This window comes from Misgurnus anguillicaudatus, chromosome 14 (assembly GCF_027580225.2).
Source record: "Misgurnus anguillicaudatus chromosome 14, ASM2758022v2, whole genome shotgun sequence".
Classification (NCBI taxonomy): Eukaryota; Metazoa; Chordata; class Actinopteri; order Cypriniformes; family Cobitidae; genus Misgurnus; species Misgurnus anguillicaudatus.
Genome location: NC_073350.2, coordinates 21883250 through 21902513, shown reverse-complemented (window position 1 = coordinate 21902513; position 19264 = coordinate 21883250). Strand labels below are relative to the sequence as shown.

General features: G+C 39.2%; 1 protein-coding gene across 3 annotated transcripts; it reads left to right on the top strand.

The window, feature by feature from the left end:
• Positions 1–466: 466 nt before the first annotated feature.
• myh7ba (myosin, heavy chain 7B, cardiac muscle, beta a) lies at positions 467–19249 on the top strand. Of its 3 annotated transcripts, XM_073876081.1 has the most exons (43): positions 467–603; positions 866–1024; positions 1269–1372; positions 1689–1832; positions 2319–2475; positions 2592–2619; positions 2865–2961; positions 3652–3672; positions 3746–3842; positions 4512–4571; positions 4668–4766; positions 4856–4959; positions 5053–5191; positions 5346–5464; positions 5657–5806; positions 5892–6062; positions 6151–6330; positions 6696–6825; positions 6922–6998; positions 7722–7809; positions 8835–8954; positions 9368–9489; positions 9582–9718; positions 10659–10914; positions 11100–11342; positions 11417–11593; positions 11670–11815; positions 11895–11985; positions 12061–12450; positions 12643–12769; positions 13731–13849; positions 14041–14237; positions 14308–14657; positions 14740–14864; positions 15318–15433; positions 15522–15714; positions 15796–15999; positions 16076–16201; positions 16283–16453; positions 16595–16699; positions 16797–16892; positions 16988–17134; positions 18877–19249. In XM_073876081.1, the coding sequence occupies exons 2-43, from the start codon at positions 925–927 to the stop codon at positions 18886–18888; spliced, it is 5835 nt and encodes a 1944-aa protein (XP_073732182.1). In that variant the 5' UTR covers positions 467–603; positions 866–924; the 3' UTR covers positions 18889–19249. The 3 variants fall into 3 exon arrangements, with proteins under 3 accessions (XP_073732182.1, XP_073732183.1, XP_073732184.1); XM_073876082.1 differs by lacking the exons at positions 467–603; positions 866–1024; positions 1269–1372 and having other exon boundaries at positions 1695–2475; positions 14308–14659; positions 14742–14864; XM_073876083.1 differs by lacking the exons at positions 467–603; positions 866–1024; positions 1269–1372; positions 2865–2961 and having other exon boundaries at positions 1695–2475; positions 14308–14659; positions 14742–14864.
• Positions 19250–19264: the final 15 nt, after the last annotated feature.

The following is a 19264-nucleotide window of genomic DNA, read 5'->3' as shown; positions in this document are numbered from 1 at the left end:
GCCGGAGTCAAAAATCAAAATAAAGGCTATCTTATGAAAGAAATAAAAGCGCAAGAAAGCTTAAGCTATATGAGAAATATGTTCATTTTTAGTTATTATTGACTTTATCAACAATTTTAGAGGGTTATAGGTTCGTTGGCACGTTGGTGATACTGCAGTTGTTAGAGCAGAGAGATTTTGTGGTAAAACTGGTGCTTAGATTATTGTTAGTGTTAAAAGTAAAATATATCTGCTAAGAAGATGATTAACTGAGATACATTTTATGAGAAACATTTTGATTGCGTTTTATTACTGTATTTTAAAATGCGCAGTTACGCATTTTGGTGATACAGGATGTACAGCTGATGTGGACATTATTAAAAATGCGGCTCTTTTGATATTAATACACTCCACTTAGTCCACATAAAGTAATGCTGTTATAAAAATAACCAAGCTTAGGTTTGGGTAAAGATAAAAATGCGGCTTGCCCTTTTGTGTCAGTTTGGACCCACAGTAAGCACCAATAGGCGACGGAGGAGGTGACACATGATAATTTCTGTGACCGTGACCTTGGAGGAGATGATAAAAGAGTCCGGCCACTCCAGCCGTTCAGTCCGCCTTGAGGTCAGTTCCCTTCAGCTAATTTCATTTACTTAAGTAATTATTTAACATAATATTAATATCAATAATTATGCTTAAAAGTAAAAACTTAAATAATACTTTCTGTCAATCATGACATTTTTTGAGCAAATAACACACCCACTTTAACAATTAATCGATTTAAATGTTCGAAGTCGAAGAATTAATGATAAAAGTGTAAAACAAATGTTTTTGTTATTAAGTTTATTTTTATATTTTTATTCTAAAGCAAAATATCTTTTTAAAGGTGTCTTAAAAGTCAAGTTTTATTGCATCTTGGGTGAGTAACGGAGCGGTGGATTTATCATGGCAAGACTCATGGATATAACGGAGTTTGGAGAAGCAGCTCCGTTTCTCCGCAGATCCGCCATGGAGATTTTGGAAGCGCACACTGCTGCGATTGATGGTAGCCTGCAGACAAAACATGTTCAGACTTCAACAAATGTTTTACAACGGATACAAGCACTTTTTTCCTTTGAAACATTTTACGCGTCGGCTTTAAGTCCTTTAAAAGTGCATGTTGCTTAATGTTTTAAAGGGCTTTAAATGTCAAAATTAATGTAGCATGAAATCTTGGATGTAAAACAAAGAAACAAAACTTTGTGAGCAACTGGAAATTTTCTACTGACTGCAGCCTTTTTTGTGCGCAGGAAAGAAACGCGCTTGGATACCAGATGATAAAGAAGCGTATATTGAGATAGAAATTAAGGAGATCAATGGTGACAAAGTCACTGTTGAGACGACGGACGGAAAGGTGAGACTTACAGTTTGCAAAACTCTTGTATTTTCTTTATTGTAGGATATTTGTTTTTATGGACAAACCCAACTGTTGGTTTAAATGCCCCAGCATTTTTTAAATAAAGTGTCACATTTGATTTGTGATGTATAAACAATTTCTCACATATAAATGTAATGATTGCAGGATAGGCCAATGTAAATAAACATTTAAATGTTATTTATAGTGCCTCAGATTCAAGGGTTAAATATTTTAATGTTTCATGCATTTAAAATTTAGTCAACCTCTCTCCTTTTTTTGACCCTGTGCTTGTAAACATCTCTCAATCCTACAGTGTCTCACTGTCAGTCAGGATGACATTCAACAGATGAACCCTCCTAAATTTGACTTGATAGAGGACATGGCTATGCTCACCCACCTGAATGAAGCTTCGGTGCTCTCTAATCTGCAGAGGCGATACAGCAGTTGGATGATCTATGTCGGTACCATCACACCACAGCTCAAAGCAAAGAAAAGATCTGCCCTTTCTCACTAATCTTTGATGCCACAAATAACCTGACCTGAGCATTAAACATAGAGGACTGGCACTATTCATAGTACCTTACAGTCACAGTAATGAATTTATCACTTGCTTTTGCCAAGAGACAAATACAAGTGAATTCCCTAGAGGCGTGTCCATTATAACTTTCACTGTCAAATGACATCCCTATAATGTCATCACAGAGAGGTTATTGATTCCTGAAGAGGTTACGTGAATTTGTATTTACTATTTTCTATACAACCTTAATATATTTAATGTTGAAATAAGGTAAATGATTGATGTCAAAATTATCTTGGATTTCAAAGGCCCTGCTTGTCATATGACAAAAAGCTGTTACATTTTAATACTAAATAATTAGTTATTTGTCCTGATTTGATTCCTGAGATTAACCCCGCTGTTTATTTTCTCTTTCTCTCATGGCAGACTTACTCTGGACTGTTCTGTGTAACGGTGAATCCATATAAATGGCTCCCCGTCTACACGGCTCCTGTGGTGGCCGCCTACAAAGGCAAACGCCGCTCTGAGGTTCCACCTCATATCTATTCAGTTGCCGACAATGCCTATAATGACATGCTGAGGAGTGAGTATTAATGCAAAGAATGCATGTCTCCTTGCTCACTATATTGTCAGACAGTTAGTCTGGTCAGGAAAGCCTTTTATGATTTGAAAAGAATGTGTTATTGTCTCTCCAAACAGATCGTGAGAATCAGTCCATGCTAATCACGTAAGTTTGGAAATGTATATACATTATACACAATAGTTGGAACCAAACACATATTTTCAGTCTAAAAAATGCAATAATAAACCGAGGACATCATTGAGAAGTAGGCCTAATCTAATTTTTTTGGATTAAATTTTTTTCTTACATTTTGCAACACTGATTTTCTAATGGTTTTTGCTGTGCTATATTTCTTTCTTTTTCATTTTTTAAATATGTTTTATCCCTCAATGATTTCTTGATGCTCATAGCGGAGAATCCGGTGCTGGCAAAACAGTTAACACGAAACGTGTAATTCAGTATTTTGCCATAGTAGCAGCTCTGGGTGAGGCACAGTCTAAAAAAGGAGTAAGACACAAAGCTCTCTCGGTTTTCCTCACATCATTTCCCTCTTCGTTTTTTCAGTCAGCATTTTTTGACCTCTCATGCTGTTTGTCATGTCGCTCTAGGTGTCCATTATGTTTTTATTTCAATTATAATCTAATTTAATGTTTTATTGGACATCTAGAGTGATTCCTCCGTCTGCATACGTCTTTGCAGTTTTCCCAAATGTGGAGTAAACTTGATTCCCTTTGTCTTTAAAAGTTTTACCCCTACCCATCACCTCCTGCATTTTTCCTCCATTTTTCCTCAGTTTTCATTTTGTGTCCAAGCTGTGCTTAACAATTTTGTTTCTTGGTTTCACACGGCAAAGTTTTGTTTTTGAGCCTATTTTTTGTCTTTATTTTTATCCATTTTTTCATTCTGGCTCTTATCATGTATCATTGTCAAATACTTGTTTTTTGATGTGAGCTAACATCAACATCATTTTTTATGAATTATAATTGACATTTTTTGTTTTGGATTTTTGTGTGTAATTTTATTCATCTACATTTTGAATATACCAAAATTTAACTTACCTAATATTATAAAACTTTAAATGGACAATTCATAAAACATTAAACTATATAATTAAGCTGTTCAATATATACCTCTGTCTGTTTAATAGAGTTATATACACCTTCTAAAGCAACTATCTTATTTTTATTTTTTTTAAAGGGTCCTGCCACTAAAGCAAAGGTGAGTATTTTAGCATAGACTAAAAATCAAACCTAAAAACCAAAAATCACATTTATAAAAATATCTTTCCCAGGGAACATTAGAGGACCAAATCATTGAAGCTAATCCAGCAATGGAGGCGTTTGGGAATGCCAAAACACTGAGGAATGACAACTCATCTCGTTTTGGAAGTAACTGTCAACATAGACCATTTATAAAGGGGCCATGGCATGAAAATCAGATTTTTTTCCATGTTTAAGTGCTCTGATTGGGTCCCCAGTGCTTCTATCAACCTAGAAAATGTGAAAAATATCAAACCAGTAACTTAGTTTTGGTAAACTACTCTCTACAAGTACATGAAAAAATAGGTTGTTGAAATTTGGCTCTCCTTATGATGTCATAAGGAGCACTTATTATAATAATATCACCCCTTAATCTGCACTATCCAACCACAGCACTGCTATTTAGTGCAGAGAAAAAGAGAGAGAGAGAAATAGAAAATAATTCATAGCACGATTGAGTTTCAATTGCAACAAACCACCATTATTGTGATCAGTGTTTGAATATCATCAGCTCATTTGCATTTTAAAGGACACACCCAAAACGGCACATTTTTGCACACACCTACAAAGTGGCAAATTTTACATGTTAAAATAAATTATTTATATGGTATTTTGAGCTAAAACTTCACATATGTGCTCTGGGAACACCAAAGATTTATTTTACATCTTAAAAAAGTCTTGTGACATGGCCCCTTTAATATTGGCGTTAATGGGTTTGGCTTTGATTACAATCGTATGTGACTTATAATAATAGTTATTTAATATTGAATATTTTACTGTATTTTCCTCCATAGGGAAAGTTCATCCGAATCCATTTTGGACCAACAGGGAAACTGGCTTCGGCTGATATTGACATCTGTACATAACTGGTTCAAAGACCGTTGATATTATTTCAGTTTTTGTCATTCCAAAATATAAAACTGCAGTGATTTTTTAACTGCATCATTTTTGTAGATCTCTTGGAAAAATCCAGAGTGATATTTCAGCAACCCGGAGAGCGCAGCTATCACATCTACTACCAGATCATGTCGCAGAAGAAACCTGAACTTCTTGGTAAGATACAGGACTGCAATAATCAAGCAACATTCGTTTTCTTACCGATTTACTATTAAACACCAGAACTCTTTTCTCTGAACTTCTAGACATGCTCCTCGTCTCTTCAAATCCTTATGACTACCACTTCTGCTCCCAAGGAGTGACAACAGTAGAGACCATGGACGATGGGCAGGAGCTTGTGGCTACTGATGTAAACTTATATATATATGTTTTTATTAATTGACTGCACATCTATTAATAAAAGGCACATTTATTTTTATTAACATGTTTGTCTTTGCTTCAGCATGCTATGGACATCCTAGGCTTTATTCCAGAAGAAAAGTATGGCTGCTATAAAATAGTAGGTGCCATCATGCACTTTGGCAACATGAAGTTCAAGCAGAAACAGCGTGAGGAGCAAGCCGAGGCTGACGGCACTGAAAGTGAGTGTGAAGCCAAAAGCAAATCTATGTTTTTGCCTTAAATTTATACATTAAGAATATGCTTTAATCCAAAGCATTTTGTGTATCATTATGTATTCCCATGACCTTTACGTTGTCAGCGCAATACAAAATTGATTATGGCTTGATTTTTAAGGTGCTGATAAGGCTTCCTTCCTGATGGGTGTTAGCTCAGCTGACCTCATAAAAGGTCTTTTACACCCTAGGGTCAAGGTGGGCAATGAGTATGTTGTTAAAGGGCAGAATGTTGAACAGGTGAGTCATTTTGTCTGCTTGCGGGCCAGTATTATTGCATTGAAGCCACTGATATTTATTGTTGATCTACGCTAAGATAAAAGGAGTAAAGCAGTCTGAGCAATCAGCCTGGTATCTAGGCAACTGTTGCAACCCATGTGAATGACAGCTGTGCTTTCCATGTGCTTCACACACATTGTGTGGCTCCATCAGGTTAACTATGCAGTGGGAGCTTTGGCCAAAGCCACTTACGACCGCATGTTCAAGTGGTTGGTGGGGCGTATAAATAAAACGCTCTACACCTCTCTGCCACGCCAGTTCTTTATCGGGGTCCTGGACATCGCCGGCTTCGAGATATTCGAGGTAAGTGACTCTTGAAATTCCACGCGGCGCTTATCTAGCTTTCCATCCGTGCCGTGCCCATCTGTCATGTGGTTTCTCTCAACAGCTCAACAGCTTCGAGCAGCTCTGCATCAACTTCACTAATGAGAAACTGCAACAGTTTTTCAACCACCACATGTTCATTCTGGAGCAGGAGGAATACAAAAGAGAAGGGATAGAGTGGACCTTCATCGACTTTGGCCTTGACCTTCAAGCCTGCATTGACCTCATAGAGAAAGTAAAAACGTTTTTCGCAAATGCACATTTGCTTACTATAGTATGAATTTTGTACTGTAAAATAATGTATTTTTTGTTGTCTTTTTTAGCCTTTAGGAATTATGTCCATCCTTGAAGAGGAGTGCATGTTCCCTAAAGCCACCGACAGCAGCTTCAAGGCGAAGCTATATGATAACCACATTGGCAAGTCCCCCAATTTCCAAAAACCAAGGCCTGACAAAAAAAGAAAGTATGAGGCTCATTTTGAGCTGGGGCACTATGCAGGAGTGGTGAGTTTGTAATAAAAGCTCCAAAGCTAGATAGTAGATTTTAATATTACACTGTCCGAAAAAAATAGTCAAAAAATACTCCCAAGCTGTCACTGCGGCGGTACCCTTGAAAAAGTTCCTAATATGTACCATTTAGGTACACATATGTATACATTTGGTACCAATATGCACATTTGAAGTATTAATATGCACTATTTGGTATCAATACGGTACTAAAATGAACAATTAAGGTGCAAAGATGGACTTTTTGACATGGTACTGCCCCATTGATAGCTAGGGAACAATGTACATGAACTGCACATTTTAGATGATTTTCATGCATTAAATATTGTTAACGACAATATCTACTTTTATATGAATTACAGGTGCCATACAATATTTTTGGCTGGCTGGACAAAAACAAGGACCCTCTGAATGAAACGGTGGTGGTCTGTTTCCAGAAATCATCCAATAAGCTTCTGGCGAGTCTGTATGAGAATTACACCATGTCTGATGGTAAACAAGCCAAACATCCTCTAATCCTGAATGTTGAAATTCCTTATTTACACCCATAAAGCACTATTCTAAATTTAACTTAGTATTTCCTTTCAGGCTCTGACACAAAGACAGGAGCCAAAGAAAAGAGGAGAAAGGGGGCTTCCTTCCAGACAGTGTCACAGCTACACAAGGTGGGAATAAATACCCAGATTTTACTGCCTACAAGGGTTCCCACACATTATGAACAAAGATCCTCATGAACCTTACAGTCGTTCATGTTTACAGGTTTAATTTAATTTAGGTAAAAAAATCAATTTACAGAGATTACCGTAGATTTCAGTTTGCATGATGGGTGTCAATCGTCTTATTAAAAAGATTTAAGTGATACTTATCATATTCAAATGTCCCCTGATGAAAAAATGTGAAGTATAATATATAAAAACATAAAAAAATTATATATATATATATATATATATATATATATATATATATATATATATATTATATATATTTTTTAATAACTGTGGCTAGATAGATAACTAATTTCTATTGTAGTTAACAAACGTTGTATATAATTATAAGGGAGATGCAGTTATTGATGATGATTTAAACAAAAGTCTTCAGTACTAAGAGGGAGCCAGTTAAGACTTGCAGTGATGTTTAGAGAAATGAACACATGAACATCACTTTAAGTCTGTGCTGGTTCCTATTCTAACTATTTCCACTTTGAGCATCAACAACTTAAGGTAAGTCTTTAGGAACATAGCTGGCATTATGTGTCACCATTTCTTTTTGCTATTACTGTATTTGATTTATGAGATGTAGAATTTGGAGACCTGCTGTTTGTGCGGTGTGATTTGTCATCTTGTATTGGCTCATGATTGTGTGCTTGATTTCCTCTCCTCCAACCACAGGAGAACCTGAACAAACTGATGACTAACCTGCGAAGCACTCAGCCCCATTTTGTGCGATGCATCATCCCCAATGAGACCAAGACTCCAGGTCCTGTCAATCACTTGAGTATTTTAAAGAGGCCATGGCATGAAAATCTGACTTTTTCCATGTTTAAGTGCTATAATTGCATTGCCAGTTCTTCTATCAACCTAAAAAATGTGAAAAAGATCAACACAGTAACTTAGTTTTGGTAAACCATTCTCTGCAAGCACATGAAAAATTAGGTAATTAAAAATTGGCTCTCCTTATGATGTCATAAGGAGATCTTATTATAATAATACCGCCCCTTAATCTGCACTATCCAACCACGGCACTGCCATTTAGTGCAGAGAGAAAGAGATAGAGAGAAAATAATTCACATCACAATTGAGTTTCAATTGCAACAAACCACCATCATTGCGATCAGTGTTTGAATTTTATCAACTCATTTGCATTTTAAAAGAAACACCCAAAATGCCACAAAGTGGCAATTTTAACATGTTTTAATCAAGCGTGCCACACAAGCCCTGAAAAGTGAAGCTAAAACGTCTCGATCGCCCCCAGTGACTGGTCCCAGTATAGGTCATAAACCCCGCCTCCCCATGTTATTCAATGTGACTTGAGACCAACTAAAAAATTTACACTTTTGCACTTCAATTATCTTTTTCCGAAGCTGGTTTCTGTCATTTACTTTAGTTTGTATCACGCTGATGTAAATTCAAATGTTTGTTTTTAGTTAGTTATTTAATGATATAAAAACGGTGGTGTCACGCCATGATTGGTCCCGAAATCGCTACTGCGCAGACTCAAGACCCAAGATGTCAGCGCCGTATCGGGACACTGGCTTCACTTTTCACCATTGGAAGAGAGCGAACACAGGGGTCGTCCATTATTTTTACAGTCTATGGTTTTAATAAATTATCTATATGGTATTTTTAAGCTAAAACTTCACATGTGTACTCTGGGGACACCAAAGATTTTTTTTACATTTTGAAAAAGTCTTGTGACATGGCTCCTTTAATGAAAAAAACACTTTATGGCAATCAATCAGTATTACGAAGCAAAGTTTAACCTTTTTTTCATCCATTGTGTAGGGGTCATGGATGCTTTTCTAGTGCTGCATCAGCTCCGTTGCAATGGAGTACTGGAGGGCATTCGGATTTGCAGGAAGGGATTTCCAAACAGAATCATATATGCCGATTTCAAACAACGGTGGGTGAAGCCTCCTTATTAGCGCACATTGTTGAGTAGAAGAAAAGTGCATATGGAAATTATTACTGTAATACAAAATATTTTCCATAACTAAAATGAATTCAACATTGCCGCATGGTAAAGTAAATGCAGTAGTTTAAGGGTTTAAAATGTAAAAAATGTTGTAATGTAATACGGGATGCATAATAAAAATAGAGCATGAGTATAAACAGTGAGGATATGCTAGGCTGTACAAGGGGATTCAGGGACCTAGTACTGTTTATTAGTGCCGTTTATAGACCTTGTTACTAGACCAAGGATGGGAGGATGCATGAATCTTTGGCCGAGGAGGGGGTGCGCCCCAAAAGTTGTAGTGGGCCCCTTGAACCTGTTGGCCCCTTGAGAATAACTTTGTTGTTCATTTTCAAACAACGGTATCGCATTTTGAACCCTCACGCCATCCCTGACGATACATTTGTGGACAGCAGAAAGGCCGCCGAGAAGCTATTAGCTTCACTGGATCTTGATTATAATCAGTATAAATTTGGACACACTAAGGCAAGTTGGTGTCAGGCTTACAACCAACTGCTTTGAGCCACAGATTGCATATGATATCCGATAAATCAACCAGTCTGTATATTTACACTAAGGTGTTCTTCAAGGCCGGTCTGCTCGGACACCTGGAGGAGTTGAGGGACCAGCGTCTGGCTAAAATCCTTACAATGCTGCAGGCCGCCAGCCGCGGAAAGATCATGAGGATGGAGCTAAATAAGATGACAGAGAGGAAGTAAGATCAAACTTCTTCTGATGAAGTGATTCAAAGCTGTTTTTCATCCACACCATGTTTACAGCCCACCCATGCTTCGTTTCTCAAAATCCTAATGCAATAATGATGCCTTCCCAAACACACACTTAAATATATAGTGAAGTCCAACAGGTTCACTCTTAATAAAGTTAGCAAAAGCTCTCGTAACACGATACTTCTCAACCCTAAACATATGAGAGGTATTTCAGGGCCATATGGATGAAGTGTGTGAGGTGTGTGTCTTCAAACATGCATTTGTCCAAGTGCATGTGTGGTCAAGACCCAGCTCACACGCTCCGACACACCTAAACATGTGAACTTCTCTAATCCCCCGTATATGATCTCGACCCTTTGCCTTTATTTGACAATGCAGACGGTGTCTTTAAAGCTCAAAGGGTCACATGGCAGCTGCTCAGCCCCCACTAAAAATACAAGGCAACCTTCACAAGGGCTGTTTTGCCAAGGCGCCTGTGCCGCTAAAGAACCACATTGAAAGCATATCTGCACACTGGCAAAGGATTAAAGCCGATGGTCCAGCAGAAGGCCTCAGTTTCTAAATAAATATTAGGCACTTCGCCTTTCGGGTGCACGGCCTAGGGCACAGAGGCATGGCAGCTATTTGATCAGACTGGATTCTTCGACCATCGCTGCTATCATCCGCAAACATGTAACCACAGCAGTGCAACAGCAAACACATGACATCAAAGTCACACCAGTAATAGACTAACTAAAATGGGCTTCATTTTATTCATTCATGGACATAAGCCAGTGGGTCACATGGGGGGGACATAGTCTTCCAATGATGCATTCATATTAGTTTGTGGTTGGTTCCATGGGGGTGATACAGTTTTTCGCAATTTAATGTATGAATTATTTTTGTGATATAAATGTGAATCCACATAGGATTTTGTCTTGTTATAAGGAATGCACTGATGATCATCCAGTGGAATATTCGGGCTTTCAACTTTGTAAAGAACTGGCTGTGGATGAAGCTGTTCTTTAAAATCAAACCGCTGCTGAGAAGCGCGGCCTCTGAGAAAGAGCTGGCCGCTCTGAAAGAGGAGTTCCTGAAGCTAAAAGAGGCTTTTGAGAAATCAGAGTCCAAACGTAAGGAGCTGGAGGAGAAACAGGTCAGCCTGATCCAAGAGAAGAATGACCTTTCCCTGCAGCTTCAGGCCGTGAGTATCACACGTTATCAGTTCAAGTGACAAACATCAGATGGTATGTTTGCCCATAAACACCACCTAAATAGTTGCAGCTTCTGGGAAGCTTGAATCATGTAGAATGATTTTATGTAGAAAACAGTAAATGACTTAAGCTTTTCCTAGACATCTAGGTTTATTCTTCTCTAATTCCTCTACAGGAGCAAGATAACCTTGCAGATGCAGAGGAACGATGTGACCTCCTTATCAAGACCAAGATCCAGCTTGAGGCCAAAGTGAAAGAGATGACTGAACGTCTGGAAGACGAGGAAGAGATGAACGCCACCATTCTCGCAAAGAAACGCAAGCTGGAGGATGAGTGTACAGAACTTAAGAAAGACATCGATGACTTGGAGATAACCTTGGCCAAGGTGGAGAAGGAAAAGCATGCCACTGAGAACAAGGTGAGCACGTTAAACGTGAAGATGGAGCTTGTTTGTTGAATTCTTGAGAACCTCAAAGTTGTCCCTTTTTTTAGGTGAAGAACCTGATTGAAGAAATGGCAGCTTTGGATGAAGCAATCCTGAAGCTTACCAAGGAGAAGAAAGCCTTGCAGGAGAGTCACCAGCAGGCTTTGGATGACTTGCAGACTGAAGAAGACAAGGTCAACACTCTGACCAAGGCCAAAGCCAAGTTGGAGCAACAAGTAGATGATGTAAGTCCATACGATGTTTATAGGACTCTGGACAAAACAGAATGAGTTAGTAATACACTATAATCCCTTGTTTTAGCTGGAGGGGTCTTTGGAGCAGGAAAAGAAATTGCGAATGGATCTGGAACGGGTCAGACGCAAACTCGAGGGGGATCTAAAGCTGGCTATGGAATCTCTCATGGACTTGGAAAATGACAAACAGCAATTAGATGAAAAGCTTAAGAAGTATGATTATGACAGTATGTCATATTATAAACCATTCAACTTCTGCCAAAGCATCAACAAATCTGTTTTCAATTTGTAGGAAAGATTTTGAAATGAACCAGATCAGTGCAAAGATCGAAGATGAGCAGGCCTTAATAATCCAGCTTCAAAAGAGGATCAAGGAACTGCAGGTAGGTCAAACTAGACCGTTTACGATCTCTCGATCATAGTGTATTTTACACAACGTTCCTTTACCTCACCCCCAGGCACGTATTGAGGAACTTGAGGAGGAACTGGAGGCAGAACGCTCCACCAGAGCCAAAATGGAGAAACAGCGATGTGATGCAGCCAAAGAGCTGGAAGACATCAGCGAGCGTCTGGAGGAAGCAGGAGGTGCCACCTCTGTCCAGATAGAGATGAACAAGAAGCGCGAGGCGGACTTTCTGAAGCTCCGTCGTGACCTGGAGGAGACCATGCTTCACCACGAGGCCATGACTGCCGCGTTGCGCAAGAAGCAAGCTGACAGCGTGGCCGAACTGAGCGAGCAAATTGACAGCCTCCAGCGTGTCAAACAGAAGCTGGAGAAGGAAAGAAGCGAGGCCAAGATGGAAGCTGATGACCTCACCTCCAGTTTAGAGCAGCTGGCAAAAAGCAAGGTGGAAAATATGAGCCACATTGCATCACGGTCTTACATTCTGATCTAATTTAACTAGCGTTAAGTTAGCGGTGACTTTTTTTTAAACCAAGGGGCGATTTTAATTCAGGAGCTGATTTCACCCTAGCTGAATTTTGAAAATATTTCAGCTGGCTGGATTTTGCACCCTCTCATTTTGGGTATCCGGTTACAGGCCAACACAGAGAAAATGTGCCGCATGTATGAGGACCAGCTGAGTGAGTCCAAAGCTAAAGCAGAAGAACTTCAAAGGCAGCTCAGTGACACGAACACACAGCGAGCCCGTGCACAGGCCGAAAGCGGTATGCCAATAAACTACACTGTTACTGAATGCATTCAACTGTAATGGTGTTTAATTTTGTCCATGTTTAAATTCTCATCACACCTTAAAGGGACACTCCACTTTATTTGAAAATATGCTCATTTTACAGCTCCCCTAGAGTTAAACATTTGATTTTTGTCGTTTTGAAATCCATTCAGCTGATCTCCGGATCTGGCGCTACCATTTTTAGCATAGCTTAGCATAATCCATTGAATGTGATTAGACCATTAGCATCGCTCTAAAAAAATAACCAAAGAATTTTGATATTTTTCCTATTTAAAACTTGACTTTTCTTTCAAAGGGGAGCTGGAAACTTAGCATAAATGGAGTGTCCCTTTACCCCACTTTCATAAGAAAATTTCCTGATAATTTACTCACCCCCATGTCATCCAAGATGTTTATGTCTTTCTTTCTTCAGTCGAATAGCACTTTTGGGAGTACTTCGACTCGCCTGAAAAGTCCGCTCCCCTTCTCACTCTCATAATGGGAGAGGGAGGGTGTTACTGCGCCGAGTCGAAGTACTCCCAAAAGTGCTATTACGCCATAAAATATAGGTCCTCTTTTAAATCCGCTTGGAGGGGCGCTGCGTTTTGTTTTGTAGCACCAAGCTTGCTCGTGTGGCTACTCGTCTTGAATGGGAGGGGCGTTGGTGTGTTTGGTCACTTCTGGCTTTGTCTCTGAATGGTACCATTGAATGAATGGGGCTAAGCTAAATGCTATCGAAGCATCGCAGCGCGCTCCAGCGCTTACGTGCACGCACACAGATGATAGAGGGATGTATCAACAATTCTTAGTTAAGGTAATAACATATTTTAATATTGAAAATGAGTAGACTATTCCTTTAATCTTTTGACAGCCCGAATGCAGATTTACAATAGTATTGGCGTTAGTTTTCAGACATGTGTAGGAGCTTTATTAAAATCTTTTGTGTATATTTACAGCTGAGCTGGGCAGAAAGCTTGAGGAGCGTGACTCTCTGGTATCCCAGCTTCAGCGTACAAAGAACACACTCACCCAGAACATTGAGGAGCTGAAGAGACAGCTGGATGAAGAAAGCAAGGCAATGGAAACTGAGGAGAAACTATATTTTACCCTAATAACACATTGAATATTTTGGCTTTAATCTATAAATAGTGCAAAAGTTGCAAATTTTCTATAACAACAAAGCTTGTGGTAGCCTAAGACATTTGCACAGTAATGTATCTGACTTTGCTTCAAAGTTAATAAAGTCTTGTTTTTTTCTTTTCCCAGGCGAAGAATGGCCTGGCTCATGCCTATCAGTCCTCCAGACATGATTGTGATCTACTAAGGGAGCAGTATGATGAAGAACAAGAGAACAAATCCGAGCTGCAGCGTGCTTTGTCCAAGGCAAACGTTGAGGTTGCCCAGTGGAGGACCAAGTATGAGACGGATGCCATCCAGAAGACAGAAGAACTCGAGGAAGCAAAGTGAGTGTGCGCAAAGTAATGCCGCCTTTGTGGTTCGATTTTAAACTCAATCTATCACTAAACTTGACAGGAAGAAGTTGGCCGTTCGCCTCCAAGAGGCTGAGGAACAGGTCGAGGCATCGAATGCCAAGTGCTCCTCTCTTGAAAAGACCAAACATAGGCTGCAGTCAGAGATCGAGGACCTGATGGTGGATCTGGAGCGATCGAATGCCGCCGCGGCTGCCTTGGATAAGAAGCAGCGTCAGTTTGATAAGATTCTTGCCGAATGGAGGCAGAAATACGAGGAGTGTCAGTCCGAGCTGGAGGCTTCACAGAAAGAGACTCGCAATTTGAGCACCGAGCTCTTTAAACTCAAGAACTCTTATGAGGAGGCTCTGGATCACCTGGAGAGCATCAAACGGGAGAATAAAAATCTTCAGGGTGTGTTTAGGAGAGAAAAATCATATGTATATGAAACATTCAGAAAATTATGCTGATGATCAATGCCTTTTGTTTCTGACCGAGGAAATTTCTGACCTGACTGACCAAATCAGTCAGGGTGGGAAGACCATCCATGAACTTGAGAAGATCAAGAAGAGCTTGGATATAGAGAAGAGTGAGATTCAAGCAGCACTAGAAGAGGCTGAAGTAAACATCTGCTTTACAACATTTTAGTTTGAGACTTGGGTTAGACTTAAGTCACACTCAAAAGACTCAAGACCAGTGACTTTAGATGACCCGATTTTCAATTTTTTGAGAAAATTATTAAAGGGCCAATCCACTTTTTTTGACAATATGCTCATTTTCCAGCTCCCCTAGAGTTAAACATTTGATTTTTACCGTTTTGGAATCCATTCAGCTGATCTCCGGGTCTGGCGGTACCACTTTTAGCATAGCTTAGCATAATCCATTGAATCTGATTAGACCATTAGCATCGCACTAAAAAAATAACCAAAGAGTTTTGATATTTTTCCTATTTAAAACTTGACTCTTCTGTAGTTACATCGTGACTAAGAACGACGGAAAATAAAAAAAAAGTGGAGTGTCCCTTTAACTGGACTGACTTGACCTATACCTAAAACTTGAGTTTTTGTATCTCAGGGCACCCTTGAGCATGAGGAGAGTAAGACTCTTCGTATACAGCTGGAGCTCAACCAGATCAAAGCAGACATTGATAGGAAGCTGGCTGAGAAAGACGAGGAAATTGACAATCTCCGGTGAGCTCAACTAAATGAAATGCAACAATAGACAGATTCATGACTAATAAGAAAGACTGACCAGTGTACTCACCTTTCTTAACTAAAGGCGTAACCATCAGCGTGCCATTGAGTCGATGCAAACCACCCTCGATGCAGAAGCCAAAGCCCGTAATGAAGCCCTCAGGGTGAAGAAGAAGATGGAGGGAGACCTGAATGAGATGGAGATTCAGCTGAACCACGCAAACCGCTCGGCCACCGAGTCCCAAAAAATGGTCCGCAACCTGCAGACACAGATAAAGGTAAATTAAATAGCCCAGTAACTTCTAATCCCTAAAATCTAGAACTCGATCTTTAACGCAAATTTTGTTTTCAATTTAAAGGACTTTCAGATAGAGCTGGACGAGGTCATTCACAAGAATGAAGAACTGAAGGAACAGGTTGCCGTCACTGAACGCAGGAACAACCTTTTGACCGCTGAGGTGGAGGAATTGAGAAGCCAGTTGGAGCAGAACGACCGTGCCCGCAAACTGGCCGAATATGAGCTCCTGGAAACCACGGAGAGGGTAAACCTTCTGCATTCCCAGGTAAGATTTGGCAAAAGACAGCTTTTTCATTATATCAATACTTTCCTTTAGTAATCCCAGCATTCTGCATTCCCAGAACACCTCACTGCTCAACCAAAAGAAAAAGTTGGAGAACGATCTCAACATGTTGTCCACCGAGGTGGATGATGCTGTGCAGGAGTGCCGAAATGCAGAAGAGAAAGCCAAAAAGGCCATTACTGATGTGAGTTGTATCCATGTAGAACTTGATATAGAGATGCTTTTTTTGATGAAGATATGATGTGTTTACGCTTTCAACATCAAGGCTGCCATGATGGCAGAAGAGCTCAAGAAAGAACAAGACACAAGCTCTCACCTAGAACGCATGAAGAAGAACATGGAGCAAACCATTAAGGATCTGCAGATGCGTCTGGATGAGGCTGAGCAGATTGCTTTAAAAGGAGGCAAGAAGCAAATCCAGAAACTGGAAAGCAAGGTAGCAAAGGGTTTAGTGAAACCAAATACATCAATTTTGTAAACTTTATCCTTATTTAGACACATTTTCTATACTCAATAGTATTTCATTTTGGTGCATCAACAGCCTCACTAATGTCCGTGATGTTGTATATTTCTCCAGATCAAAGACATGGAGAGCGAACTGGAATCGGAGCAGAAAAAGAGCAATGAATTCCAGAAGGGAGTTCGCAAATATGAGCGAAGGATCAAGGAGCTCACTTACCAGGTGATTTTATATAACAAAAAGTATATGACTTTAGACTTTATGGTTGCTACAATTCTGAAAAGGATAAAGCTTGTGGTGCCATCTGCTGTTTTTACAGACCGAGGAGGACAGGAAGAATATTAGCCGCCTCCAAGAGCTTATAGACAAGCTGCAGGCAAAAGTGAAGTCCTTTAAGAGACAAGCAGAGGAGGCAGTAAGTCAATCATGTTTATAACACACACACACACACACGAAAGCAGAAATCTGAATACTACAGTAATACCTATCATGATGATGATTGTGTCATAGGAGGAACAAGCCAATACAAACCTGACCAAGTATAAGAAGATACAACATGACCTGGATGATGCTGAGGAACGAGCAGAGATAGCAGAGTCTCAAGTGAACAAGCTTCGTACCCGCACCAGAGACCCGGCCAGTAAGGCCACCCCAAAGGCATGTAAATCACTTTAAAGGAAAACACCAGTTTTTCAATATTTTACTATGTTCTTGCCTCAACTTGGACGAATTGATACATACCTATCTTTTTACAATTGGTGCACTTAATCTTTGTAGAGCGCGTGGTGAATGTGTTGGCATTTAGCCCAGCCCCACTCATTCCCCAGGATCCAAACAGGAATGAACCAAGAAGCCACCAAACACTTCCATGTTTTCTCTATTTGAAGACTGTTACATGAGTAAGTATGGTGGCACAAAATAAAACGTGGCAAATTTTTAAGCGGATGAAAAAAATGAGAAGTATGTTGAGTGGAGGGAGAGCACTTAGTTTGCAGCACTTTGACCTCGTCGCCCAGTAACATAATCACTCCTGACTACTCTCCCTCTCGCTCAAACTCATAGATATATACACTAGATGTCGCCTTGGGGTTCTAAGCATGCGTCAAAACCGCCGGCATCTTGGAACAGGGGTCTTGTCATAGAAAGTAGCTAAGTAAAGCTGCTATCTTCACCTGTACTTTGAATTCATGGACGATGCCGGACTTTTGTGCTGCGTATTGATGCTAAGCCTACGAGCACTATGCATTGTAGTTAGAAAAAGTAGATTTTCATAATATCAAAACCTTGATTTTTTTCTGGACTCAACGCTAAGTACATGTCTGACTGTTGAAATGAACCAAAAGGAAACCAAGAAAATCGCATTCATGACGATTTATGGTGATTTTATTTCCGTTACACCATTGCCTACAATGGCGCTGATGCAGTGCTACCCTGTTTCAAGATGGCGGTTCTCTTTGACGCATTCGGTCCAATGAACTGCCGTAGCCAAGGCGACATCTAGTGTACATATCTATGGCTAAAACTGCCGTCAATATTACTGCGCCCGAGGTCGAAGTGCTGCAAACCAAGTGCTCTTCCGCTATACAATATAATTCTCTTTTTTATCCGCTTAAAAAATTGCCACATTTTACTTTACAAATTTTACTTCGTTTTTTTGTCTTGTTTTCAGTAGAAATATCTGAAAAAATCTTAAATTAAGATGCTTTTTCTTGATGAGCAGTCTATTTTTTTGACCAAAAATATCAAATTTAAGTGATTTTGTGCATAAAACAAGCAAAAATTCGAATTTTTCTTGAATTTACTGTTTAAGAAAAATGTTCAAGATTTTTTTGCTTACCCCATTGGCAGATTTTTTTTTGCTTGTTTTATGCACAAAATCACTTAAATTTGATATTTTTGGTCCAAAAACTAGGCTTATTTTCGTGGGTCGTTTTGCTCATCAAGAAAAAGCATCTTAATTTAAGAATTTTTTGATATTTTTACTGAAAACAGGACAAAAATACCAAGTAAAATTGTCTTGAAAGTCATTTTTTTGCAGTGTACTTACTTGTTTGAATGTTTGTTTATGAATGTTGAGTATTTACTTTTGTAAATACTCATGTAACGGTCTTTGAACGGGGAAAGCATGGAAGTGCCTGGTGGCCTCCAAATTCATCCCTGCCTGGATCCCAAGGAATGAATGGGGCTAGGCTAAATGCTAACACATTCACTACGCACTGTACAAAGATTAAGTGCACGCATTGAAAAAAGATAGATATGTATTAATTCATCAAAGTTGAGGTAAGAACATAGGAAAATATTGAAAAACGGTGGTGTTTTCCTTTAACCTTGAATATTGAGCTTTAGTTTTCGGAGTACATTAATTTAAATTGTCATAAATCTGCTTTCACCTATTACAGCTTGCAGAATGAAGATGCAGAGACCCTCATACCAACAGTTTTGTGTGACTGTGAAGTACAACTTCATGAAAACAAGAAATTTAAATTTCAAATTGTGTATTTTCTGTTCTACTTACTGTTAAAAAATAGCACTCCGGTTTCAGCAAAACTGTACACACAATATGCAAACTTTATAATAAAGTAAAATGAGGTCTTTCAAACTCAAAGACAGCAGACGACTCGCCTTGAGTCGACTGCTATCTGGGAAATTATATTATGTAGTATGTGATTAATACCACAATGCAAAAAGTTTTTTCTGTGAATGTCAAAGAAACACAAACAACTCATCAAGCAAAAAAACACTTTCTTTAAAAATAAAGAAAATTGCAAATCATATTTTGCTTTGCAT